The 27938-nt window shown below is 43.6% G+C and overlaps 1 protein-coding gene across 2 annotated transcripts in view; it reads right to left on the bottom strand.

Annotated features, from left to right (window-relative positions):
- Positions 1-27938, bottom strand: part of MAPKBP1 (mitogen-activated protein kinase binding protein 1) — a 100444-nt gene that overhangs the window by 50142 nt on the left and 22364 nt on the right. For both annotated transcript variants that reach the window (XM_040066560.2, XM_040066559.2), the window contains exon 3: positions 21149-21240. In XM_040066560.2, coding sequence (XP_039922494.1) covers positions 21149-21240 — 92 coding nt within the window. The remainder of the gene's footprint in view (positions 1-21148; positions 21241-27938) is intronic.

Raw genomic sequence — 27938 nt, 5'->3', positions numbered from 1 at the left:
AGCAAGCACTGATTCATACCTTGAAATAGTAATTTTAACTCATAAGCTTATCAGAAGAAGATATTTTGATTTGTCAGTTAACAATTAACATAACTTAGTAATTAGTTATGAGCCTCTTGAAACAAAGCCATTTAGCCAGGATTAATTAGTCTTCTGAACTCGCTTTCTTAAATTAACAGCTACCCTACTGCAATGCTGTCCCATGCTGATTTTCCACCATTCCTCTCCTCTCTGCTACACACAAGGGCAATGAAAACTTCATTCAACTCCAAGGACACCCCATTCAGCAAAATGGCAAACCACAAACCAATCATACAGTGGGGCACAGCTCCTGTTCTGGGAGTCAGGAGCATCCAAGTTTGTAAACTAGCCCCCTCTCAAAATGCTTGGTTTCTAGCCCGTTCCCTCCTAAAGAGCACACTTCCACAACAGGCAAAAATTATTTATAGTTCTTTAATCCCTTCAGAGTGTTAGAAAACAGCCTCAAGTTGCATCAGGAAAGTTTAGATTGGATATTAGGAAATATTTTTTCATAGAAAAGCTTGTCAAGCACTGGAACAGGGTGCCCAAAGCAGCAGTTGAATTGCCAGCCCAGAGGCATTTTAAAAGGTGCAGAGATGCAGCACACAGGGGCACGGTTTAGTGGTGACTCGGCAGTGTTAGGTTAATGGTCTGTGATCCCAGGTTCTTGTACAACCTAAGCAGTTCAATGACACAGGGTGGCCTCCATTGCCTGCTCAGACACGCACAGCTCAGCTCAGTCTAGCAGAACCTGCAGCAGCTTCCTAAATAAGTCCGTTCAGAGCCCATTAATACTCTGGGCATGCTCCATTTTAGCAAATAGCAGCCTAGAAAAATAAATGGAATGGTACAGATACTGAATGATCAGTTTGCTGACCCACCTACTCCACTCTGCCTGCTAGTCCAGTAAGCCTATCGAGCCCTTGAGAGAGTCAAAGTATCTACTCCTTTCCATTTATGCTTGCTTTAATCTTACAGGAGTCAAAATAATAAAAATAATTGCCATGGAAAATTAGTTGCATCAAAGAGCATACACCCATCTAGCTATCCTCCCCCTTTGTCTGCTTCTTTATAAGTCTGCATTCAGTATTTTAAGCCAGAGGGATAGGAAAGGATGCACGGTAAGAGAGCACTGATTTCTTTTATTCACAGCTTCCAACAGTGCATGTAGATAAAGCAAAGTACTTCAAACCCGAAGTTCCACAATGGTCACATCACCTGTTCTGCACCCTCCACCCCTTTCCCAAACTGAAGCTTTGAAAACAAATTCAAGTGTTCAAGACACCTTTCTTTGTTTGAAGAGATATTTTTGAATGCTAGTGCCAACATGCAAACTAAGACTAGCTCCAGAAACACCTCACATGAGACCTACAGAGCCTGGCACGCATTAGCTGTTGAGAACATCAACATTGCTAGCACTCCTGTTCGAGCACAAACCCAAACTCCTCTGCAGCTGCAGACAAGGCTTGATGATCACAGCACCTTTTTAATCCACAAGTATATTCTGATTTCCAAGACATTTATAGAAACTATTCACTGCTGTATGGATTACTGCTGTACAAACCATGTATCAGCCAGCTGAGATCAAGTGTCCTGTTTGCTTGTATGCTGGCTCCTCCAGAGGCTTGCAATGGCACACACATTGAAAGGTATTATTTTTGGGTCTATGGTGCCACCTCACAACCATTAAGCACACCTTCCTGATGCAAGCAGCTTTTATAAACAGCTTGGCTGGGCAATCTTTGCCAGTATGCCTCTTTCTTGTGGGACATCCAGGTAACACAAGGGAAGGACAGAATGAGCTCTCACAGCAGTGTTAAAGGCTTTTACTGCCAACATGAGCATTGTCCATCAGGGACCCCATTTGCATCACCCTATCCAACAAGAAAGGTTCCTTGCAGAGCTTTCCAAACTGCCATGAAGGCACTATCTTATATGTGCACAACTGTGCATCATATATGCAGATGAAAAACAGGGAGGGAGGAGGGAAAGGAAGAGGAAAGGAGGGGACAGGCATGGAATGTCACAGTGGTTTCCATTGGCTCCAGCAAAAGAAAAAAGACCCGCAAAATATAAAAATTAAGCAATTTTCCTAGGCTAAATATCATAAAAGGAGTGGAGAGGAATCAGATGTCAGTGTCACATTTACATAAAGCATCTGACTCACTAAGTCAGTGGCAGTGGGTCAGTCTCCATGCAGCTCCCCCCACCTTTTACTTCTGACTGTTCTCCTACAGCTTCACTTCTGCACTTACCAAATCATAGGTTTTGGGCATTTTACTCTTTTCATTGTCTTCCTGTTTCCCAAAACATCCCTCTATTATCAGCTGCCTTACTCCAGCCATCTCCCTCCAGAGCAAGCTGACAAAAACCAAATTTCTGCGGAAGTCTGTTTTCCCTTTGTCTTCCTCTACAGGTTTCCCTAACAAGGGGTTTGGGAAAATTAAAAGACTGCAGTAGCATTCTTTTCCAAGCTACCAGCCAACTCAGTGTTGCCCTATCTCATGGGACACATGATTATAGGCAAAGATCAGGTGTCAAGTCCTCCTCTCCCAAATGCATGGAACCTATGCTATAAAGAGGATGCTGTACAGAGCAAAGAAAACTCCATTAACTCATCAAAACAAACATTAGCTTTTTATTTCCCCCCCACAATATACTCCTTTCATGCCACTGCAAGAATAAATGAAAAGAGCAAACAGTCCCATCCCTTCAAAACTGGTCCATTTCTCAATTTCTGGCTCATACTTTGCTCTCTTCCCCCCACCCGAAGCTATTCAAATGAGAGTGCAACAGCTTCCTATGCACTAAATGCATGGGGGGAAAAAAAAAGACTTTGATAAGAACAGAATCTTTTTTACACTGCATTGGTTGCCATGGGAAGCTTGATCAGAGCAAAGCAGTGTCTACAGAAGCTGGTGTTAATTTTCTATGTGGCAATTCTTCCTGCCAAAAAGCTTCTTTAATTCACAGCCAGTACTAGGAGTGGGTTAACAGTGATGAGAGGATGTGCACACTGACTATGTAACTGAATAGGTATTTTTATACAAACTGTATTAATTACATGCATGCTGAGAAGAAAGATCTATCTGTTGAGAAGTTAAGAGCTGAGTGTCACTGCCTGAGCAGAAAAGCCTCCAGAGCTCCCTGTACCAATCTGTTATACAAAGAACTAAAAAGGTGGGAGCCTGAGAGGTGCAGCTACATTCATGCTTCAGAAACCAATGCAGGCTTATGAAAAGCCACAAATACTGAACAAGAGACCCACTGTGAAAGAGAAAGGCAGTGATATATTTAGTGTCACTAAACCAATAGTGTAGAAATTTCTGATTGCCAACCAGGAATATGCTTTCTCTATTTAAAAGGCTGCATGGCACCCCAAAGCTGCAGGAGTGGGACCTCAAACACATCACACAATAGGCTCTGCTCCAAAAAACACAGGAAGAACTGTGACACACTCAAGTCTGATTCCTTGCCTCCAATATCCCAGTCCTAGGGAAGAACAGGACATATTTTAAGATACTCGTCCAGACCCTTCTCAGCCTCCAGAAATTTGACTTTCAGAGATATCTTAAAACAATGTGCACCCACACCTAGAGGAGAGAGAGCAGCAGAGAAAATTACAGAAGAGCAGAACTGACAAGGATTTATAGGGATAATCCCCAAACAGACAAGGACAGCCTCTGTTCTCACCACCATTTCAGCTTACTGAATTCACCTTGTTCATTACACTAACTGAGCCTAAAAGCTGAAGGCCCTGCAAAATCTCCACCAATACCTATGTGGTCTGATGACATGCAGAAAAACAGGCAGCTTTCTCTCCCTGTCATCTGGCGGGGATGCTAGCATCCTCGTGGTCTTCTGCTGCCAATGTGGTTTGTGCCTGTCTACCTTAACAGGCCCTGCTGCATATGAGGGGACAGGGCTGAGTGCCCAGACAGCTTCTGCTCAGCTCCTGCCCTGCACAGGGAGGGACAACACGAGCTCCTGCCACGCACAGCCGACAGCTTCCACTGGCTGCTCTCAGCAGCCGCTTTATACCTGCCAGACTACATCTTTAAAACAACCAGCTGTGCCTCTAACCTCAAGCTGTAGATGGCAGAGAACAGATGCATAGATCTGAAAGAGCGCCCAAAATGCTTTAAAAATACTTCAAAAAAATCTTTAACACACGAACAGATAAAAATATCCCAAAACGAGCAGAGATTGTGACTGTAACATCAATCAACCCAGGCCTCTCTTCTTCCATCCACAAGGCACCACTGAAGTTTCAGCTTTACCAGGACCACAGATGAGAAACTGAAGAAATTTTCCTTCCTGCCTCCTCCTAGAGTGAAAGTGCTGCCTGTCCACATGGGCTGGCTACAGTGATTTCTAGCAGGTCCAGCTGATCTCACTGAAACATATCCTCACCCCCCTGCAACTACTGCTTGTGGAAAATCCTTAACCCACCATTGGAGGTTTTCATGCTATTTCAAGGTCTATTTTTAAGGAGGCAAAGCAGAAAAAGAGGAGGATTTTTAAAATTGGCAACCCTTCTGGCACTAGGCAAATATAAGGCAGGGTGATGACTCAGGAAAACACTTCGCACGAAATGCATGCAGAGAGGAAAGACAGCCTGGATCCCGTCTCCCACGGGATAAGTTGTACACAACTCCAGAGGAGCCACACTGGAGCCAGAGACATGGCAGTAGTGCCCTCAGGAAAGTGATGGCTTTTTACAGAGCTGCACAATAAGGAGGCATCTTTTCTGGGAGGCAAAGAGCTAAGCCAGACATAGATTGTGAAAGACTTGGGCAAGAAGTGCATGTACGGAAAGCAGAGGGGAAAAAAGGCCTCAGAGGAAAACCATGAAATTTAAACCAGCTTACTAACTGGGAATCATTACAGTTGCAAGGAAGATGAAAATGTTTCCAGTTAATTGTTATGGCTCATGGCTACCTAGTCACCAGTGATTCAGCAGGAACTTCAGCTTCAAAACAACCCCATTCCCTTCAACACGTCAAAGCCAAGAGAGGGGAAAAAAATCCTCATTAATGAGAAACCAGTAATAAAACCCTGTCCTAGCAGAATCAGGGACAGACCATCTCTGCTGCATTGCAGAATATTCCACCTGTCCTCCAGCCTGCAGCAAAGGTAGGTGGAAAAATGAAGTCACGTAAAGCAGCAGCTGTACTTACACAGACTGAAATGTCTGCCAGTCTGCACATCTGACGAGCTTCAAAAGAGACAGGGCACTGATGACAAATGCCTGTCCAGACACACATATATGTAGGTATACACACAGATACATGCATACATACGGCCCAAGGCTGACTGTAACATTCACACTCACATAGAGAGTGTGCATTTCTCCCTCCCTGTCTCCGAAACCACTCACTTCCCTAGGGCAGAGAAGCAGTGCCAGCAATACACCTACATAAAGTATCAAATCAACCGGGCTAGGAATTGCAGAGCCGCATTTTATTTCAGCACTCCTGGCAAACACCCACGGAATTCTGCAGTTAAGCAGCAGCACCAGGGGTTAGAGCAATGGGCAACTGATGATAGGTAGACTGGAGGAACAAAAGGATCACTGAGATAGTTAATGACCAGAAAATGTGCTGATCAGACAGACAAGAAAGACCGAGAAGCACTAGGAAATGGAGCGTTGAGCAGCATCTGGCTGGTTCCAGGTGTGACCGAGAACATGGCTCAAAAACTGAAAAGCTTCACACGCAAGACAGAGAATGCAACTTTTTCCAGGATGAACACTACAGAATCACAGCATACTATGTTAATTCTTGGGAAAGGACCTGCTTCCATATGCTGAGATCTCCCAAAGTTACAGCTGTCCTAGGCACATCAACAAGGAGAAAAGAACAACTAACTGTCCTGACAGACCAGCCAAGACACCTGCTTTGGGGATCTCTTGCTTCCCAGTTGTGCTCCACCCCTCCACAAGCCCTTGAGATCCAGTCCCTCTTCAATCAGTATCTGGCTGACAGCCCCAGATTTGCCATTTTCAGCAACAGGCCACAAGTTTTTGCTGAGTCTCAAAGGCCTTGGGCTTCCTGGGTTTGCATGCTCTGAACTTTTCTTGACCTGCTTGTAGCTCTGTTTTACTTGGTTGAGCTGTGACAGCAATTTCTCTAACTGACCAGGTGTCTAAAGATGATTTGTTTCACTTCTGTTTATCTTTCCTGGAGTACAACCATAGCTTTATATAAACAGTGTTGACCAACAGCTATTTTATGTAGACTGAGATATTTACAACTAATGACTAGTGGAGAAAAATGCAGGCACGGTATGAGAGAGGCCTTGGAGAGTGGAGAAGCAGAATGCAGTGCAGAGGAGTACAGGAATGGGGTGATAAGAGAGGAGGTACATGCTTGGCATTGGAGACCAAACTGCTGCAAACAATCCACCCACTGTCTGTTAAAAAAAAAAAAAAAAAATACAGACCTGGAGCTGAACAAAACCAGTTCTTAGGGATAGCAAATAAAGAACAAATTATCCAACATGCTTTAAAGACACCATATATAGGGAATTCCAGAAGCATTGTGGAACTGTATAAGTGCAAGTTGTGCAAGTGTATTAGCAAGCATGTAAAAAATTACCCAGATGAACCCTGGAGTAAGGAAGAATCCAATAAAACCCACATTATACTCTTCCCAGAGAAGGGCTACAAAGCTGAAGATTTACCCTCAACAACAGACTTTAAGATCCAGAGGAGCAGCATAAGGGTGAGCATAACACCAGGAAAACCAAACAGAAACAAACAAATATATTACAGTTTTAGCTGCATTATCACAATTATTAAGACATTTTTATACAGAATTACCCTAATGCATTATTAGTTCTTTTTCTATCATAATTAGTGGTAAAGTAAAATGATTCTTGAATCAGTGTTATGAATTCAGTTATACCAAGAATAAATTTCTGCCTTTTTTTTATTTATGCACATACACAGCCCATATATAAGGGGTGCTTCCTCTATGCCCATGAACAGCAAAACCCAAGGCAAACACCTCAGAGAAATGAAAAGACACACATACAGGGGAAGAGAAGGCAATGAAAGACAAGTTCAAGAAGAAAAGTTTTAAAAAAATTAAAACAGGCAAAGACCAGTTTAGAGGGAAAGGGAAGAAAAAGATAAAGAAAAGCAAAGTTTACAATAAAACTACTGCAGAATAATCAAATCTGCCATCAAGTGCTGAACAAATTCAGCTTTCAAGCCCAATGGTAGAACAAGAGAAGATGGGAGCTCTCTGAAGGTACTCTCCTGGGATCAAGCAGCTCCTTGCAGAGATTTGCAGACCCGGCTGGGATTACACAGAGAAATCTGGCTCTACACTTCAGGTTTGCTGCTGCAAGAGCAGCTGACACTATGTCATGAAGCCTCAAAAGCTGAATATGTGACTTCCTTTAAAACCAAATCCCAGAGGAAAAATATACCCTTGCTTTCAAGCAACTGGCCAACACCTCTGTTTCCAGCAGCATGCACAGCCAGAGTATTCCCTCATTGTGCCTGAGCAGCTCAAGAGCAGGGAGAAAGATCCATACTTCAAATTAATCATCTGGGGCAGACCAACATGACAGCTCATGGCTGATACCTCAGAGCTTTAACTGCTTTACCATGAACACAAAGTGTATCAATATTAAATTGGCAGCATTCTAAGGAGCAAAACAAAAAAGCAATGAAATTTAACCCTGTCTGTCATCTCCCTCCCCAGCACCATCTCTCTGGATGGCCACACATGGGGTAAGGTAATGGGCAGACCTCTCCTGGGTCCATTGACCCATTATTGATCTCTCCTGCATTCCAGAGCAGGCAGCAAAAGCCCTGACTGCGGCAAAGAAACTGGAGCAGCTTTTCCCCTTGAATGCTTCAGTAAGCATAATCCAGGCCATATCTCTGCAAGAGTGTCAAACAAACAAACAAAAAACCTCAACCAAACAAACAAAAACCCACCAAAACAAACAAAAAACCCCACACCAAACACACACACAGGAAAAAAAAAATGCTTTTTGGAAAGCATGAAGTTAAAGAATCACTTGCTCAAACAGCCAGTTGTTTTCCGCTCCTCTAGGCATGGGCAAAGCTCATAGTTGCCTTGGGCAGCAGGCTGCCAGATCCACAAAAAGGCACTAAAGCCTCCTGCCAGCCTTGCCTACTCAGCACCCTACAAGGTCAGGCTGGCAGATGCTGAAAGAAGGGGTGGCGGAGCTGCTTCTCCCCACAACTGTCCACACCACAATGCACAGGAAGCCTGCTGCAGCTCCCAGGCCCAAACATCCACAGCTCATGCCAGCTCCCTCTCCCAGCCTCGCCACTTCTCACAGAAGGAACAGCTCAGACATTGCCAGATTGGCAAAGTTCAATTCTGCCCGTGTTATCTTTTTAGAAGTCTTTGACAGCTCTGCCTTTAACAAAAGATGAACATTTACTTCTGCTCTACCTCTATCTCAGCATAATACATGGCATTTTAAATGCACTGAAATTTTTCTTCAGGGTAGTTAATGAGCATCAGTAGTCAGGAGATCTGAAAAGACAGCTTTCCTGGATGGAGAAGCAATCATGACAAAAGTCAGTTTTGCTTTCTTGTCTATCTACATCTGCTGTCACAGAGAAATGCTGTCAGGTCAGAGTCCAAGACTAAGAGTACTTCCTAAAAAGTATTAGGTCAATATTGCAAAAGCATAACAACCGACTCCAAAGGCAAGAAATTGGCTGGCATCAGCTTTGTCAGCCCTTGGCTGCCAGCTGAAAGAACCAGGCTGAGATGCACAACAGGCCAATGTGTGCATGCATTGCAGGGCACATCTTCCAGTGCAGCAGGGAGGGGGCCAAGTTCCTACATCTGGTTCCTAAGCAATAGTCAGGGCACGCTTACAATAAACAAAATACACCATTTCTTGGCACTTCTTAGCTATCCTAACATGATGCTCTTTCCCCTTTAACGCATTGCCTTCTGTCACTGAGTGAAACCCAAGACCATCTACAGTGCCAGGTCTTCCAGAAAGAGGAAAAGGAGTGACTGTTGTTCACACCTGGTGATGGGATATGTCCTTTGGACTGTATGTACTTCTTTTAAGTTAAACTCTGTGATTTGTGTTAAGGTTGCCAGGAGACACAGTGCCTGTTTTGAGTTTCTTAGAAAGGGTGGAGCTCAGCTGAGGCGGCTGGTATCTCATTTTCATCCCAGACTTTGCTGTTCAGTCCCCACTCCCCCCCTCCTTGCTCTTATGCAAGCTCAGGACTTGGCTCCCAGGGCAGTGGTGTTGCTGCACCAAGGCATTGGTTGCTAGGAGGTGTAACTGGAGAGATCCAGAGCAGGTAGAGCAGAGAGCAGGCTGCTACCTGCAGGTGCATAGGCTTTTGGGCACCCGTGCTCTCTGCCCCTCCTTTCTCAGCTAATGGGCAAACCCCAGCAGACTGCAGAGCTTCAAGCTGAGAAAAGGTCTACATGTTCCAAAATAGCTAAGAGAGAGCTTTGCACCACTCCTCTTCCCTATTACACTAGCATGCAATAGCTTTCCAAACCTGTCAAAGCATCCCACTTGCAGAGCTCTGAGTGTTTAACAGTTTTAAATAAAGCAGCCATGCCTATTCTCTTGCTTCCATTTCTTTGCACATAAACTGCAAGTTTACGTGCAAGTCCCTCACCATGGGACTGCTTCCCCAGCCTCCTCCTCTCCCCGTTTTCTTCTTTTAAATAGCAACTTCCCTTTAGTTCACATGCTGGTTAATGAGATCAAAGCACAAAGTAACAAACGAGCCATCTACATAGGATTATTACCAGTTTGTCTCTCAATTTAAAAATCCAGTTGACAACTAAAGAATTGAGGACAGCTAGGGTTTCTCTTAAGGCAGTTTAAAATCATATATGACCAATATAAACATTAAAACAGCAACTGCTGTAGCTGTTGTGACAGGCATGATGGCATTTTCCTTTTGAGGGAACTGGAATATTTGCCCTGGAACTAGGATGGCAGCAGTAAGAAGCACGTGCTATGTAGTTTCCTTAATACGGTTTGTCAGGCAACCCAAACAGCAACAAACTTGCAGGACTCCTCCAAAAAGCCCTATCTTTCCCTTCTCACAGTCTTGGGAGTCCAGCACAGGGAAATTTCAAGGGCAGTTAAGTGCTTTTGCTGTGACAAGAATTTTCATTGCAGCCTTGCCAAGGTAAAAGCATTCCCATTTCCCTGCTCTCACTTTCTTCATCACTAACATTTTTGGCAACAGCAAGAATCCACGCTAACATTAATGTTCTTGAGGACTCAGCTAATACTTTTGGCCCCTCAAGAAACACTGCCCAGGCAGCACCTGGACCTGCCACACCAGTTGTGTGAGACAGTGTGGGACAGAAGATAACGACCTGCCCTACCCACAGTATCCAACTTCATTTACAGCTCGCTCACACCACTGCAGCATCACATACAGAATGAAATCCCTCTCCAAGATTTTCCGTCACTGGTGGGAAGAGCACGTGCACACTGCCTACACAGACAGTGCAAGCAAGAAGCCTTCTCTGGCCCACAATAAGGGTCCTGCAATTCATTCTTACACTAAAAACCACCCCTAACTTCACTATCAGTTAAGCTCAAAAGGTGCTTATCGTTAACACAATTGTCTGTCCTGCTGCAATATTGAAGGGTCAGAGTCCACAGGTAATAAGTAATCAAAGAATTTGCATGTAAAAGCATTCTGATGTTCAAAAAGCAAAAGAAAGGAGAAAACATAAAATATACCACTGAAGAGATGCTTACATAAACTCCATCCCATTTCCTTCTACAAACCATTCTGAAAGCATTTCTTTCCACCACTGCCCCATTTTGCTCCCCTCTCTCTCTAAGAACCAGGCTTGCTCAGCACTTGGAACAGATGAAAACAAGGACACAGAAGGAGTGGAGCCGGTAGCTTCTGGTGGTTTTTGCCATAACCATGTCCTTACTTTCTGTGTGTACAAGTACCACAGAATCAGCCGAGCTCATGTCCCATTCCTGGAACCAGCTGTGGGACTTTGAGCAGGAGCATCATGCTGCAGAGGCTCTGAAAGGCAGCACGTGTCTTTGTGGGCTTTACCACCTTGAGGGAAGGTTAGTGTGTGGTCTTGAGAGGAGAGTGTCCAAACTAGCACAGGTAAGGATGTACACAGCATCTTTCACATTATCCCTTTCTTTCTTTCTTTTAATATAATCATTATTTAACACTCAATTCTTATTATCTATAAGGGAGAAAATAGAAAACTGTTACTTTTATTTTTAGGAAAAAGTGCAAGCTAAGAGAAACAAAGCGATTTTCTCTACCATCCAGTCCCATGAGAGATGAAAAATATAAAGAAAAGAGAAGTCTGTTCTCCATGCCCTACAGTACACTGGCTCTTCCCTGTTGCTGGCTTTTTTCAGAAAAGTCTTCCTGTCCTTTGGAAAAATCCTCAGTACCATTTGAAATACAGAACAACATAAAGAATACAGAACAACCTACTTCTGGTGAGACCCTACCTGATGTACTCCATCCAGATGTGGAATCTTCAGGACAAGAAAGACATGGACAGGTTAGAGCAGGTCCAGAGAAGAACCACAAAAATGACCAGAGGACTGAAACACTCTCATGTGAGGATGAGCTGAGAGCTGAGCCTGGAGAAGAAAAGGCTCCAGGAGACCTTCCTGTGGCTTTTCAATACGTAACAGTGACTTACAAGAAAGATGGGCACCAACTTTTTAGTAGGGCCTGTTGTAGTAGGAAATTGGGAGAATGGCTTTGAGCAAAAAGACAGTAGATTCAAATTACAATTTTTTTACAAAAAAAGTAAAGTGGTGATGCACTGGAACAGGTTGTCCAAAGGGTAATAGATGAGCAATAGTTTAGTTAAAGATGTCCCTGTTCACTGCAGGGTGGGTTGGACTAGATGGCTTCCAAAGGCCCCCTTCCAACCCAAATTCTATGATTCTATGGCTTTCCTGGACCCAACCCTACAAATTTGAAGGGGAAAACGGGAGGGAAGAATACAGTCACCAGCTCACCTCTGAACTGAACTCAGTTTTCTGCTCAACTTAAAGCAGAGTTCCCACATCCTAAGGAGATCCTCAGGCTGTTCTTTCTGGGGAAAGGTATCTACCTCCTCTCATATATTCCCTTTCTCTACAGATTTCCTGTGAACAAATTTGTGAAACGTGTCCCAAAATGTTTCATTTCAGTTGGACCATTCCCTTGGAAAATTCTCAATTCAATCGAGATATCAAAAATCACCTGGCAGTCTTAACAAGTCAAGGCTTCCTGTTGTTGCTTTTGGGGGTTTGGTTGGGATTGGTTGAAGTTTTCTGGCTTGTGTTGTTTTGTTTTTATAAACAGCAGCAACTTTTACCACGGGCCACCAGACTTCAATATTTTGATTCACCTCTGAGTGCAGAGAGTGGGTAGTGCCTCTCACAGGTCCTGGCACTGGAAGGGGAGTCACAGATTGTGCTCCTTCTGGGACAAGAGGGATGCATCAACGTGCTCCTACACTGAGCTCAGCTGCAAAGTCCAGCCTTTACCAGGTGCCTGACGGAAAGGAGGCACTGGAAAGCATGGATGAGCACAGGCTGATCCCAGAGAGAGTGGGGTACACAAAGAAATTTTTGGGAGAAAGGGTTTATACCGCACGGCTTCTCTTGAAAGACAGGTAATAAACAGATACATTAGTGCCTGGAGGCTTGAAGGAGGGTGCCATATCAGACCTATTGCTGATGCCAGATGCTCAAATAGTAACTGTAGGATAAAGCATCACGTTACATCTCTATTTGTCCCAAGCGGCAGAGGCTGGCTGCAGAACAGCAACCCACTCCCTAGTAAGTTGAAGGCTGGGTTAGCATCTGGCACTCGGGACAAGCACCCAGAAGCTCTGTGTGCAGGAGAACTGCAGCTTCTCTCAAAGGGACCTGGGACACCAAACATCAGCACTGTCCTGAACTCATCTTTCAATACCAAGAATGACCAATGTAGAAGTCATACAAGGTCTGAAGCCAAGCACTCCACAAGATCCCCACTGTCCACCACAAGAACTACTCCACAGCTGGCAAAGATGGCATTCACCAACTCCCCATCCAGCAGCTGAGCTCTCAGACTTAGGGGCTCAGCTCCCAACACATTCCCTCCAGCTGTCTAAAAGCACCCCAGTGCTGCAGTCTTCAATGTATGCTGCAGTACTTTCGGCAGATTTGACACAGTCTCACTCTGGTTTAGTAAGAAGCTTTCCTGCCCAGCTATTTCAAGGTTCTGTCCTATTTTTCTCTCTTTTCTGCTGGGCAACAGGTTTGCTGCAGGTCTGAAGCTTCACAGCTATCTCATTATTTAAGATTCTACCAAATTTTATGTCCTCCACTGGTTGTCAAAGGAAAAGAATTTTAATTAATTAGACAAGAGATCAAAAGCAGCTGCACATACACACACACTAGGGGACTGGCTGATGAAAACTGCCTGAAAGTCAATTTAACAGGTTTTACTCCAATTCTGGTAAAGACTTAAACCAGGGGAGTTTGCCTACAGCTCCAGGTGATTGCTAGTAATGATTTGTTTGCTTATTGATCTTCTCTTCTGCCAAACCTCACAAATATCAATACACAACTGTTCAGCAAACAATTCTACTTTTTAGGTGCAATTTTTTTATTAGACATGGATTCAATGTGAAAGTATCCAGTACTCACTAAAAAGGAGACCAAGGGAAAAACAATGTAGAAATTCTTGCCTAGATGTTATGGACATGTGGAAACAGCTCCCACAAGAAAGACTGCCCTACGCTAGCAGGCAGGACCTTTTCTGTCAGATGTGCAATGATAGAGGTTCAGAACTGGACCCAGCTGCTACCGAGATTTGAAGAGGGCAATTGTTCCAGACTGCATGACAGTAACTTGTGATTGTCATGGGTCAGCTGCAAGAGAGCAGAGGCCATAGCCCCTTTAAATCCACCTTTGCAAATTAAAATATCAATTACAATCATTTGGCCTGAGAATAAAGCACTGTTGCAAAGGAGATCTCCATTCTTTTGTCCCAAGTGCAGAATTCACTCTCTTGCCAGAAACGAAGACTGCCTCAGCCTTCTTCAGCCCACCCTTCTTCTCTACAGCTACTTCTTCAGCTATACCCTCCTCTCCTCCCAATCTACATTAATGGAGGGAAGCAGCGAAACGAAGTATTTTACACCTCAGGTCTTCAAGCCTCAGTGCAGATACATTTCTTAGCATCCAGTGGGTATTTAAAATAGGGAGATCTGAGACACAAAGTATCCCTGCTTCTTCCTGAGAAATCTGCTATTGCAGGGGAAGGAAAGGGAAAGAAGGGCTTGGCTACTTTTTATCATCTTTTTGGACACATCTTTTTGAAACCCCGTGTTGCTCACTTTGGACACAGAAAATTTAGTTTGGTTGTAATGGCTCAACTCAAACCATTCGACAGTACCGGATTCTAATTATGTTTAACGATCTCACTTAAGGGGATTTTCTTATCTTCATCTCTGAGCCCATCACCACAATTGTCCCAGCTGGAAAATCTCCCCATATGGCATGTTAAGCAAAGTAGCCTCACAAAAGAAATGTATTAACAACACTCCAGGTTCCTGGGAGATGACGAGGGGAAAGAGGTCCAACTATTCAGAGACAACTATCCTATTTCAAAGAGGACAAAGTAAGCTGCCTCTGATGTGACCAAAGATGCTGAAATTTGTTTTGAAACACACACAAGAACTTTTCTTCATTTTTATGGTAGGTTTCTACATCTTTACAACACCACAGGATTCTCCTTTACAAAAAAAACATAAAAAGAAAGCACAGTACTTCTCCTTCAGAGCTTTGGGTAAGTAAACTTGAAGGAGGCAGCATGAGCAGAAGTGGATTTATCTACTGGCAACTCAGCAGCTCAAGTATTTCAAAATCCCTGTACCAATTCAGGCTGCATTTGGGATACAGCACAACAGCATTAGTGCTTATGTGAAGCAAAAATTAGTGAAAAACTGTACCTGCACAGAGCAGTACAGCTCTGCTCAAACTGCACTTGTACCATGCACTTTCTATAAAGAAGTGGACTCCTTCTGTTTCAAAAGGCAGCTACCATTGTGACACCCAAGCAATCTGATCAATTAGTTAATAAAAACAGGCACTGGAATAAGGCAGGAATACTTGTTATCTTACAAATAAGGATTTCACTGTCCATGTCACCACTAATTCAAACCAGGCCAAAATGGTCATGTGTCTGGAGAGATCCCAGTCCAGAAGAGCATTTTGCCTCATTCACCTGTTAGATTTGCCTCTCACAATTTGTTACTGTACCTCAATGACCAAAGAAGAAAGAAAGAGCAAGGCAACATCATACCTGCTCCAGTTACACAACGTTTATCCTAAATGTTATTCTTCCATTGTGGGTTATATACTGCTAAAGGTAAAGAGAAATTGTTCTAAGCTGATAATTTATTATCTTGTACAGTAATCTATCTATATAATGATGGAAAATTATGACTAAAACTTTCCAAGAGACTCCATATGTGGATGGGCTGGAAACCACTCAGCCTTACAGTCTATCTACTGGCACTGGAAAGAGGTATTTGAAAGCAAACCAACATTTCTGGAAAACAAAAATCTTCATTCTTTCAGCTTTCAGAGGGATTTACCACTCAGCTATATGAGACAGAGTGTTGAGCAGGCTCCTAGATGGATTAAAACAAATTTGCTCATTTCCTGTTTATCCCCTTCCTCCCTTTGCTGTGATAGAGACCATCATCACTGCCTGTCAGTGTGGACCCAGCAGCCAGGAGGGGAATGATTCAGAAGGGCTGACTGAGTTAAGTAGCTTCCACTCCATGCTGCAAATCAGCTGAGGATGAGGGGTGCAACAGGGGAAGACAGTGAAAAGAGATGAGACCATGGCTGGATGTTGGTGCAGTGCAGGTTGGCACATGAGGGGCTGCTGCACTGCCATGCAGCATGCACAGCACAATTGCAGTAAAATAAAAACTGACCCAGACAACTGTGCAGTTTTCTCATTTGAACACTCATACAATTATTCACTTTGGAATATTACTGGCCCTATCTCCGAAAAACACAACCAATCCAAAACCCCAAGGTGATAAAGCTGAAGAAGAATCAAGTCTAACTATTCAAGCAGATCATGCAGCAAAGAGTAGCAGGCAAAAAGACTCAGTATCTTCATTTTCATCATCCATCTTATATTGTCCCTCCTTTCCTACCTGCAAATAAGGATGATTCATTCTGAAATTGACAGAGTAAAGGGGCATCCAAATCATGTGTTCAGCAAACATCTGTGCACACACAGAGCTAGTCAGGGGGCCGTGTCTGTACTGTCTACAGTAATTTCTGAGAGAAAGCCAGAGAAACTCATTTTACTACATCTCAGAGAGAATTCTCTACATTAAACTCATATCTGCCTTTAGCAGCAGCTGCTGTATGTAAAGAACTATGCAAGAGCTGAAAGGGGAAAAGAATAAAAGAATCTGCAGATTGAGACAGATCAACTCAACACATGCGCTATGTGTCAAATACCAGTCTTCCCAGCAAGGAACACTTACATAAAAAAAAAAATCCCCAAAATCTATCAGAGTGGCTCCAGATTGATGAGCACAGCTAGAGAGATGCTTAAGCTGACCAGAGCATAAAGTATAGTGTTTAAAAGGCATTGCACACTAAAGGCACAAAGTGCTATGTTCCTGCTCCTCAGAAGAAAAAGCACAGACTGCCTCCTCAAGCAGGCAAGTGGCCTCATCTGAAGATCAGTTTCCCAACCAGCTAGCAAGATCAGCTGAGAGCCAAGAAAAGAAGAACAATGAGAAGTAAAAATCAGTCACACCAACCTACAAGGCTTAAAAAACAACAGTAAATAAAACACCAAACCCAAAACTAGATAAGCTGAGTAAAGCTATCTTATAAGCTAGTCTAGAATTTAAATGATAGACATTTCACACACCCTTTTTTTCCTTTTTTAATGTTAGTCATCCTCAGAGGATTTTCTTAGTTTTGTTTCTCTTCTTGTTTCTAGGAAACAGAGCCTCAACTAGCTACTGCAAAAGAAAAAAGGAAAGGAAAAAAAAGAAAAAAAAAAAAAAAAAAACCACACTCAAAAGAGAATAAACTGAGAAGAGCAGGGAAAATGCAAAGCAGGAGAATTGAAACAAAAGAAGGTCATTGGTCCTACCACAAGAGGTAAAAAAATTGGTATATTTCTGTACCTCCTCACTCCCTTCACAAGAACAACTTTGTTGCTCACTGCAAAACCTAAACAGAGATCCAATTAAGCAACTTTGGGTTTGTTTCACTTGATAATATAAGAACAGGTGAATGTAGGCAGCAGATGCAAGACCTTTGCAGAGAATACAATTTTCTGTCTTACATCGTCTTATCTCCCAAGACAACAGCTTTATATCAAAGTGGTAGAATGGAATATCTGCAGCACTCAGTGCCTTTAGCCCTTTACCGCTGATGTGAAAAAAAGGTCTCCTATAACACAGGCATCCCACAAAAAACATATCAGGATCGGCACAGCTGCTGTCTCACACTGCTAGAGCGGGAGCCTCATTAGGATCAAAGCAGAGAAAGGATATTATGTGTAAAAGCCATCGAGGGGAAAAGGAAAAAACAATGTAACACTCAGCTTTTGGCACCACCGTGAAGCTGGAATGAGTTTTGTTGCTTTTTGAATTGCTGCTTTCATCAGTTTAAGAAACTTCCCAGGAGATTTCAGAAACTCCAGGAAAACAAAACCTCAGAAAAACAATCACTTTTTTATTATTACTATTATTTTAGGCAAACCAGAGACCCAAACTAAGATTATGCTCAAAGAATACCAAAGCTTCTTATGCACAAGTCCTCATTCACAGAGTTGCTTGTATACCTGATGTGGATGAAGTCACAATGCCTGGGGCAACTGTTTTGATCTCAACCAAATCAATCCAGGATGTTGAAAGCGTTCTTAGGAAAATACAGTATTGTTACATAAATTCAGCTTTCAGGGGTAGGACTGGAGGAGCAAAGCATCTGCATGTCAGCATTGCAAAACCTCCATACGTGAGCATGGAGGGATGGGGAAATCGCTGGAGAACAGTTGAGGATGACCAAGTTGCACGGACAGGTCATGAAACAGCTGTGCATGAGCCACGCCCAGTCTGCTACATCAGGCTCATGTAAGTAGTTTGGTGTCCAGCAAATGCACAGTTCTGTCTGAGCAACAGAACCCAGATGGTCATAATCACTGTCACAGGGTCTAGCTGGAGCCCTGTCACCAGCGGTGTTCCCTAAGGTTCAGTACTGGTCCCAGTGTTGTTTAACTTGTTCATCAATGACTTGGATGAAGGAGCAGACGTCTCCTCAGCAAGTTCACTGATGACACAAAGCTGGGAGGAGTGGCTGACACCCCAGAGGGCTGTGCAGCCCTGCAGAAGGACCTGGAGAGGCTGGAGAGATGGGCAGGGAAGAACAGTCTGAAATCCAACAGGGGCAAATGCAGGGTCCTGCACCTGGGGAAGAACAACCCCAGGCACCAGCACAGGCTGGGGGCTGACCTGCTGGAGAACAGCTCTGCCAGGAGGGACCTGGGGGCTCAGGTGGACAACAAGCTGTCCCTGAGCCAGCAGTGCCCCTGTGGGCAAGAAAGCCAGTGGGATCCTGGGGATCATCAGGAAGAGCATTGCCAGCAGGTCCAGGGAGGTGATCCTGCCTCTCTGCTCAGCCCTGGTGAGGGCATATCCGGAGTGCTGTGTGCAGCTCTGTGCTCCTCAGCACAACAGAGACATGGAGATTCTGGACCCGGTCCAGTGGAGGGCAAGGAAGATGAATGGTCAGCTGGAGCTTCTCTTATGAAGAAGGGCTGAGGAAGCTGGGCCTTGAGAAGAGACAACTGAGAGGGGACCTCATCAGTGTCTGTCAGTACCTGAAGGGAGGGTGTCAGAGGATGGAGCCAGGCAATAGGACACAAGACAAAGAGCAGAAACTGATGCACAGGAAGTTCCACCAGAATATGAGGAAAAGCTTCTTTACTGTTCAGGTGACAGCTCAGTTCTTTACTGAACAGGCTGCCTAGAGAGGTTGTGGAGTCTCTCTCATTGGAGATATCCAAGAACCATCTGGATGTAATCCCTTGCCATGTGCACTAGGATGACTCTGCTTGAGCAGGCAGGTTGCACTGTGTGACTCAGTGTGGTCCCTTCCAGACCTACCTATTCTGTCAGTCTGTGTAATTCAAATAGAAATAAAATGAAGCCAGTGTACCAGAAAGGCCAGGATTCTTCCAAATCAAGAGACATTCACTGGAAATCAGAATGAGAAAGAAGAAATAAAATAAAATTTAAAAAAAAACAAAACAAAACAAAAAAACAAACAAACAAACAAACCCCAAAAAACAACAACAACAAAAAAACCCACCCAAACTGAATAAAATTATTAAATTGTTAGCTCGAGACTGAATTGACTGCAGCAAATCACAACAGTATCACAAAACAGGGCAGCCATGGCACAAAAGCAGCAAGTCATACAAGACTTTAAACTTCTAGAACACACATCTAGTACATTCCTGCCCAGGCCATGAAATGTTACCACCAACAAGTAAGGACAGGAACTCCCCTGTAAAGCCCTAAGGAACTACATAACCTTTTAATTAGGCAAAAGAAACCCCAGGTGTACTCACACTTGATTAAATCAATGTCAGGCATGCTCATCAAAGGACACTGCTATTAACAAAACTAACCTATCTTCAGCTATGCAAGAGCCCAAAATACCTGTTTACTGCACTCATTTTCTTCTCTCTCCTTGCCAACTTCAAGTGTGAACATATTCAGTGTCAGAAAAGATACACAGGAAGAGGCAAAACACACTAGAATACATTTGCCTGGCTCCAAAGAGTTCAAGTGTAAAAGATGCTGTTGAACACTGATGTGGACCTCAAATTATCTACAGATTAACAGACTGTCCACTGACAGAAAAAGAGGCAACAGGCAGAAATTAAAACATATTAAATTCCATTTGAACACAAAGGAAAAATAAATTTAAAAACACCCTTTATTTTCGTATTTTTACCTTGTTTGTATTACTGTGAGAGTAGTCAAACACTGGAACACGGTGCCCAGAGATGGTGGCATCTCCAACTGTGGAGGTATTCAAAAGCTGTTTGGCCATAGTCCTGGGCAACTGCTAGAGGTGACCCTGCTTGAGCACGAGGGTTGGACTAGATGATCTCAAGAGGCTCCCCCAACCACAGCAATGCTGTGATTTGGTGAACTAGGATATCACCAGGACAGGCAAAAATTTCTAGCCAGTTTCACTGACTCCATCTCTCATTTCAACAACAAACACAGACTCTTTAAATACTGCTAGCACACTTGTTGTACCCTTGAAAACATAATCTACAATTGATGTGGAAGTTCTTGTCTTCTAATTCCAGCTTTCATGTCTTAAGAGTATGTCCACACAATATGACTTGGAGATAGTGCTGTTAGTCTTCTCTTTTAGCTTGCTGACCAGCAGAACAAGCTCAACAGAGAGCCAAACTCATACTGATTCCTGCATCGCAGCAGACCTCTCAAGCCCTCACCCATGTCCCCCTAGGCAGCTCTTTTTCTTTCCATCAAAGTCTCCTTCTGGATACCTCTACTGGCACTCAGATTACAATCGACAGATGTGCCTCACTCCAAAGAACCCACATATAAGCAGCTTCAGGTTGTAAGCCTGAAATCTTTCCTCACATTTACCATGATGAACATGGTAAGTCATAAAATGCAGGGCATCTACAAGAAGGCTTCTGTCAATTCATTGAAAGCATCATTTGCTCCATTAGGTATTTACTGGATTGAGCGCCATACTGAATTACGCTTATGTTCGTCACACTACAGAACATAGTGAAAAGTCCAGAAAATGTATTTAACTCCCAGCTTAGAGCAAGAGGAATGAGAGTAGTTCCATTAAAAGGGACCTCATTAAAATTTGATAATGCAACTCGTCTCCCTTGCCAATTACACTAACAGTGCTGAGTCTAATCATTCTCTGGTGTTTAAAGAGCAGTAAGTAGGCTTCCTATAGAAGATGATAGTGGAAACACCCTGAATCTTTATGTTAATGCATCAGTCATGGTTTATTTTAGCTTTGAGGAATGTGGTTAGTGACTCACCCTGCTGGATAAGCAACGAGGCCAGTTCTGGGGTCGCAGGCTAATCCTCTGCCTCCTGACACGGTTATGCCCAACACCTTCTCCAAAGTCACCTAGAGCACACAAGAAAGAAAACAGGAAGCACCATGAAACGTGAGTGCAGTTCAAATAGACCCATAACACAGATGCTGATGGTCTGGTTCACACTGGTTCCTAGAAATCCACTGAGAAGCACCAGGTAGAAAAGTAACCCCATTCAACTTTCAACATAGGGATAGGAAAATACTGCTGAGGTACAGAGAAGGAGTTATCAACCCACTTCTTACTTTCTCTGTGCAGAGCACTGCAAATGGAGGATTGCAAGCAGCAGATAGTACTGATGAAAAGCTGGGATGCATGTTCACTGACCACCGACTGCCATCCTCCCAGTAAGGGCAACATGCCACTGTCACTAGAGCTTGGCTCTTTCCTGAAAACTGTTTCCAGGTTGACCCATTCTCTTTGTTGACTCCCTCCAGTAGTAGGTGGTTCAGCCTGGTCCCAAGCCTTGTATTCCTAGGAACTGAATAGTCAGTTTTTCCTAGGGTGCTTGAGTAGGAAATCACAACTAGTGGTGGAGGGCATCCCTTGCCAGGAGTCTGAGAACACCATAAACATTCACAAGCCTGCTGCATGCCAATGACCCTTGCAAGAGATGGTTATCTAAATGTCCCCATACTGCCCTCAGGCAAAGACCTCCACTATTTTTAGGAAAAAAGAAATGCAAGTGGTAAGAGCTACTGGGAAGATACAAAGGCCTCTGTGGTAAGAAGCTGAAAAAAGCAAAGCAAAAAAAAAAATAAAAGGGAAGGGTGGGTGACAAATGGACATGACAATATTTGGAGGAGCACTCCCTGGCAGAGAAAGCATCAGAATCCAGTGATTACCCCAAAGCGAAAGATTGCACAAAATCTGGTTTGTGGCTTAAAAGCACTCAACCTCTGAGCACAAATGCATTCTCAGCCCTGAGGCTATTTTGACCGACACAAAATTATTATTTCCTTTACATTTGTACAGTTTCACTTTATTTGTTATATATTTGATGCATACATTCCTCCTCACCATTGCTGTCTGTGCCAAACTGAAGGATTTTACTGGGTCACAGTCTTCAGTTTTTAATTATCATCATCTAAGTCAGATTTGGTTAAGGCCTTAGGGGCATGGCATAAGAAGTTACTATTGTAATAATTACTACTGACTTTAATATCTGCCCTGAAGATGAACATCTTGCATTTATACCGACCTGGAGCACAAAAGGGGTGGGGCAGGCTTCCCACGCCGCCCTGACCACACATCTTACCAGACCTGAGGAGTTCGGCTGCAGGGTGAGACACAAGGTCTCACTCAGCTCACGGCTCAGGCAACTAGGTAAGGGGCCAGGAGTAACCCCACACAGAGAATGACCTTGATTCAGCAGGTGAAGCAGGGCTGAAGTGCCACTTAACGTGAGACATCCATGCTTTCAGTTAGTTCCAATTTGGCCTGCCTTCAAACAGCGACATGGAAACTGGAAGATTTCATATTCCAATCTCTGGAATAACTTGGTCTTTTTTTCCCCTCTCATTAATAATATACACCAGGTACTTTAAGACATTATGAGAAACTACCAAATTGTCCCCTTCCCTTGCAAACTGAGAATCTCTGAAAACATTTGTAAAAGCTCTGAGGCTTTTACAAAACTTCACTGGATTTTTGTTAAGAAAGAACACGCAGTTAAAAATCCACTGATAAAGAAAGGAACTAGTTTTGTTTTAACTTAATATTGGAACAAAAATGTGGGGGTTGGGGAGGGGAGTGGGGAAGGCCAGGAGCATATCTACTCTTCCAGACTTGTTAACAATACTTCAAAACACATCTTTTTAAAGAAGCTCAAAAATATGCAGAAAGAACTCACCACTTCTGCTGCTGAGATTCAGGCTAATATCAGCAGTTCCCAAACTAGGAGAGGTTTAAATTCCTACAGAAAATGCATTCTTTTCAGCAAAGGAGGAAGTGGAAGAGACAGGTGCCATTCAAGTAGTTTCATCTAGATAAGGCACCAATTACTTGATGCTGTCAGCAACATCAATTTAGCAATGCTGTGATTACACTGCTCACTGCAGGCTTTAGCTCAGTCTGGCTGTAATTGCCACTATCCTAAAAGGCACTACTTGACCTTGGCTATGCAGATATTCAGCAGCAATTCAGCAACCTACTTTCACCACCAGGTATGTTTTTGCTCTGCAGGGACACTTATTGAGCCTCTCAGTGTGCAGTCTTACACCACAGCTGAGCTGATCTTACAGCAGCCTGTCTTGGAAGGGAAAGTTCCTTTCTCCCTCACCCTACTCAGGCCAGTGACACCCCCCACCATTGTCCTCACTCCAGCCAGCCCTGGCATGGCAATTACCTGTCCAGAAGGCCAAACAAGCAGAAAACCATATTCTACTTTTTGTTTTCTGTTTGCCAGCCTGGGGAAAACCATAGGAAGACCAAATTCAGGGAAAAAAAACCCCAACCAACCAAAACAATCATACCCTTTTCCTGGCAACTAGATCAATCTAGCTGCACATCCAAAGCCCAATCTAACCCCTCCAAGTCTTTAAGAAGAGAAACCAAACAGGAGCACTACCTGATTTGTCTTGACACTCTCACCCCACCAACACCAAAATGTCACACCAGCCTCCACTCTAACTCCAAACTCAGTGGAGGTCCTGTGCTGCTCTGCCAAGAGACTTTATGTGGCAGTGCTAGGATGTGGAAAGTCTACCTGTCTCCTATGCACACAGTTTGACATAAAAGGAGTAGCTCAGTCTCCCAGTCTAATTATTTTACTGCCAGTGAGCATCTTCTGGCCTCCAACAGACCATTTGTTCCTTTAGAAAAAGGCAACTGTCAAGGTCATGCCTCTGATAATGACAGATCAAATGCCACAGAAACAGATACCTGTCTCTAGACTAAAGATTCATAACTAACTTTCAGAAAAAGGCTTCCCCTCTTTTGCTCCCAGTCTTAACCTCAAAAACTTCCTAGTGTAAAGAACGTGAAAGGCAACCCTACAAAGCCTATCCAAAGGCAGCACCTCTACTTGATAATACTCAAGTATTAAAAACAACTTGCATTGAAAAGGAGTGCATATAAATTTAAAATGTGATCTTATGAGACTTGTGAGCTCCACTTCCACCAATCTGCCCACAGTACACCGCAGCTCTTTCCCCATGACCAGCTTCCAGAGTAGGTGAGAGATAGTCACTTTGTCATGAAAGTTGAGAATGAAAAACATTTTAGAGAGCAAAACCAATAAGTAACAACACAGTATGAACCAGATTCTTCTCAATTTGCTAGCTAAATCAAATGAATTCTTAATATGGTTAATTGGGAAAAAAACCACATCAACTTTAACTTCCTAATCTGGAGTTAAGATTTGTCAGCAAAGGGCAGATCGGTCAATATAGGTCTGCCATTATCCCACCTCTGAAGTTCCCACTTCCTCCTGTGGTAAGGGCAGTCTCCCAGTCCTCCACAGCCATAAACACTGCTGTTCATACAAGTCTCCCAAGCAGGACATCCCAGTCAGAAATACATTATTTTGCACACCTTCCCAAGCCTGATCTGAGCTAACCGCAGGACCTGGAGAGTTTCCCTGCAGACCTGAGACACTGTTCATTACCAATAGCTCCTGTGATTGCCCAATTTGCATCCTACAGTTGTCAGACATGTCACTGCTTGCTCAGGCCTTCACAGGCAGCTAATGGGCCACCTCAACACCCTCATCCAAACCTGGAAACAACTGCAAGATTAAACCTGTCATTTGTACCTAAATTAGAGACAGGAGAGGAGGCTGAAAAGCTCTATTTGTTACTTCATCTTGAGGCTTCTATTAATAGCATTCGGCACTTTCAGTCAAGGTTCTCTATGCTACTTGTGAGAGCTATTGAATTGATCCATACACAAAACACTTCTGCAGCTCATTTTGCACTGCCACTTTGCTATCTGGAACTACCCCATCTCCATTCCTTTAAGGTCAACTTCTACTCAAATTTCAAGGCTCAATATACACTCTTAGGCACCAAAACCCGTGCAGCTAACACCTGTCTTGCAAAATCTGATATTCAGCCATTTTACAGGCTTAAATCTAAATTTGGTTTACTTGGAATTGCACAAATATATGTAAAGAAATTTTCGTGCCTAAGCAGATCTCTTACCCTGTTCCTTCCACATCAAATCCCACACCATCAGATAGGTAGGACCAGCAGAATCCTGAATTGTAGAACTCAAAGAATCAACAGGTGTTCACAGCAGCTGGGCCTTCCAGAAAGAGGGGAATAAGCAGCTCAATCCCACCTGGAAGTCAAAGGGCATATCTGAGAGCAGCCCTTGCTTCCATCAGGCACAGTCCCACTCAGCACATGGGGAAAGCCCATGCTTGGGAGAAGGAGCTGTGCCATCTCTGCCTTCCTACTGAGGTGCAGATAATTGTTTCAGAAAGACTGATCTAAACAGCCCCGGCCAGCCTTGTTTGGTTTTTCAGAAAACTCAATGTCTGACCAGCTGCGCCCAGGTCTCAGAGTGAGTTTTGTACTTGCGTGAGCTGTTGCTGTTGTTTTAAGGAAGTTATCACAAACAATTGCTTCCATATGTTACAAGGACAACACAGAAATCCTCGAGAGAACAGCCCAACTTCATCCTCCCGCAAACACTTTCCTCTTTCTCATCGTTTGCATTCCTTTGGGACCATCTACACTTGCAAAGCCACACAGGAGTACAGGAGACAAACACTGTGGCCTGCACATCCAGCCAGGACTCTGTTAGAAAGCAGTAGTAAACACACCCAGCACAGCAGTAATTTCCACCAGAACGGGTGCCAAAAGGGACAATCTCATCACACTGGCAGTGCTGCCTGACCTGTCACAGGCATTCTGCCTACAGCTGCGCTGTTTCACTCCTGAACCCCTGCTGCTGGTAGCAGCTCCTCTATCTGTGCCTTTTTGCACACCAGCAGATTTCTGTGGTCTGCCTTCATCTTTAAAGAGAGAGAGAAAAAGACATTTTCCAGAGAAAGCCATCTTCAGGCTTTAGGCCACCAGGCATCCCTCAAAGAGTTTTGACTGTAGGCTGAATAATAGCCTGCTGCCACTCACCCTACCATTCTCCCCAGGCCACCAAAAGACTAACTGGGATTTCAACAGTACTTCAGCTCCTCATCCCCACACTCAACATGCTAAAGAAATTAGAGTTTTTTGACTTGATTATCTCACCTCCTGCCTTCTTATGCTACCATCATTCTCTTTTGTGCCCAAAATCTCATCATTCACTACAAGCACAATTTATTTAAGTATGGAAATAAAAAAGCAAAGCATTTGAGGGGATTTGTGCTACTCTCCAGTACTTGAAATGACAATCAGGGGGAGAAAACTGATGTTACTGTACAGGGCTGCCCACACACCCCAGCACCTACAGCATTAGGCAGGAGAGAACCATGTCCAGCAAGCAGATATGTCTGTTCCAGACTTCACAAGATTGGCCACCTTGGATCAGAGACCAATATCTGGCCCTGGTTTCTTTTTCCATTTGCAGCCAAAAGTAAGGGAGGAAAATCAGGAAGAACAGTATAAAGAAATGTATGGATAAAGTTTAAGACCAAGGAAAACAAATTTGATTCTTTATCATCTCCTGTCAGTCTTCCAGTCTCAAAATAGATATTGCCCATTTTTAACTTATTTCAGTAGTATTCTCTACCATGAGCTTACCTGATCTGTATATAAAAGCTTAACATTCACCACATCTTTTGGCAAGGAACTCCACCAGTCTGGTATATTGCAAGAGGAACCATCTTTCATAATTTGTTTTAAATCTCACTTCTAATAGTTTTATTTGACGTGCCTCAATCTTTGTATGGGAAGAGACAGTGAACAGTCAGTCTCTATCCACCATCTTTAGGTGGTTCAAGATTTTGTAAGGAGCTATATTATCACCCAATGTCATCGGTGTTCCAAGTACAAGAGTCTTCTCAAAGTCACTTTATGGCACTCCTGAAAGCTGTTTCATATCCTTTATCAGTTCTTCTGTGAAGCCCCTTCCATGTCCCCTCCATTCTTTCTGAGATGAAGGGGAAACATCAAGATCACATGCAGCTTTTCAGGCATGGCCACAGCAAGTGTTTACAGAGCAGAATAATATAATAGTCTGTTTTGTTCTCCATTTCTTTTCCCATTAATACCTCACTCTCCATCTGCCTTTCAAACATCTAAGATCATTTACAGAGAGCAACAAAGAGGTTACCCTGCTTAAAGTCACAGATAAGAACTGCTGCTGCTTTGCATTTGGGAACTTATCCCCCTTCTGTCCTGTCTGCTCCCCTACGGAAGGGGAAATCCTGTTCTTGAATTAAGTTTAATTTCAACATGCCCCTTTCTCTCCATGCCGTTGTGAGCATTTATGATTAAGAGCATCCTCAGAGAGAGCTCTTGCAGCACAGCTATTCCAATCCACTCCAGAATGGCTACTTCAGTAAATGTCCACAAGCAGACAAGTTCTATTTTAAAAGCCTTCCCATGGGCCTATGTATAATGCAGTTACCATTCAAATCCATTTAATTAAGCAGCAGCATCAAATCAGCAAGACAAGACAACATCCATCAGGGTTCATCTACCGTTTACTGCACAATGTGCCTGGCCTCATCCCTCTCTCCTGCTTGAAAGTGGGCATATTAATAATGCAAGTGCAAAGGCACGTGCTCTTGAAAAATCGAAAGGACACAGAAATCCCCGAGATACATGATCCATAAGGGCTA

Source organism: Hirundo rustica, chromosome 6 (assembly GCF_015227805.2).
Source record: "Hirundo rustica isolate bHirRus1 chromosome 6, bHirRus1.pri.v3, whole genome shotgun sequence".
Classification (NCBI taxonomy): Eukaryota; Metazoa; Chordata; class Aves; order Passeriformes; family Hirundinidae; genus Hirundo; species Hirundo rustica.
This window is presented reverse-complemented; position numbering and strand designations above follow the sequence as displayed.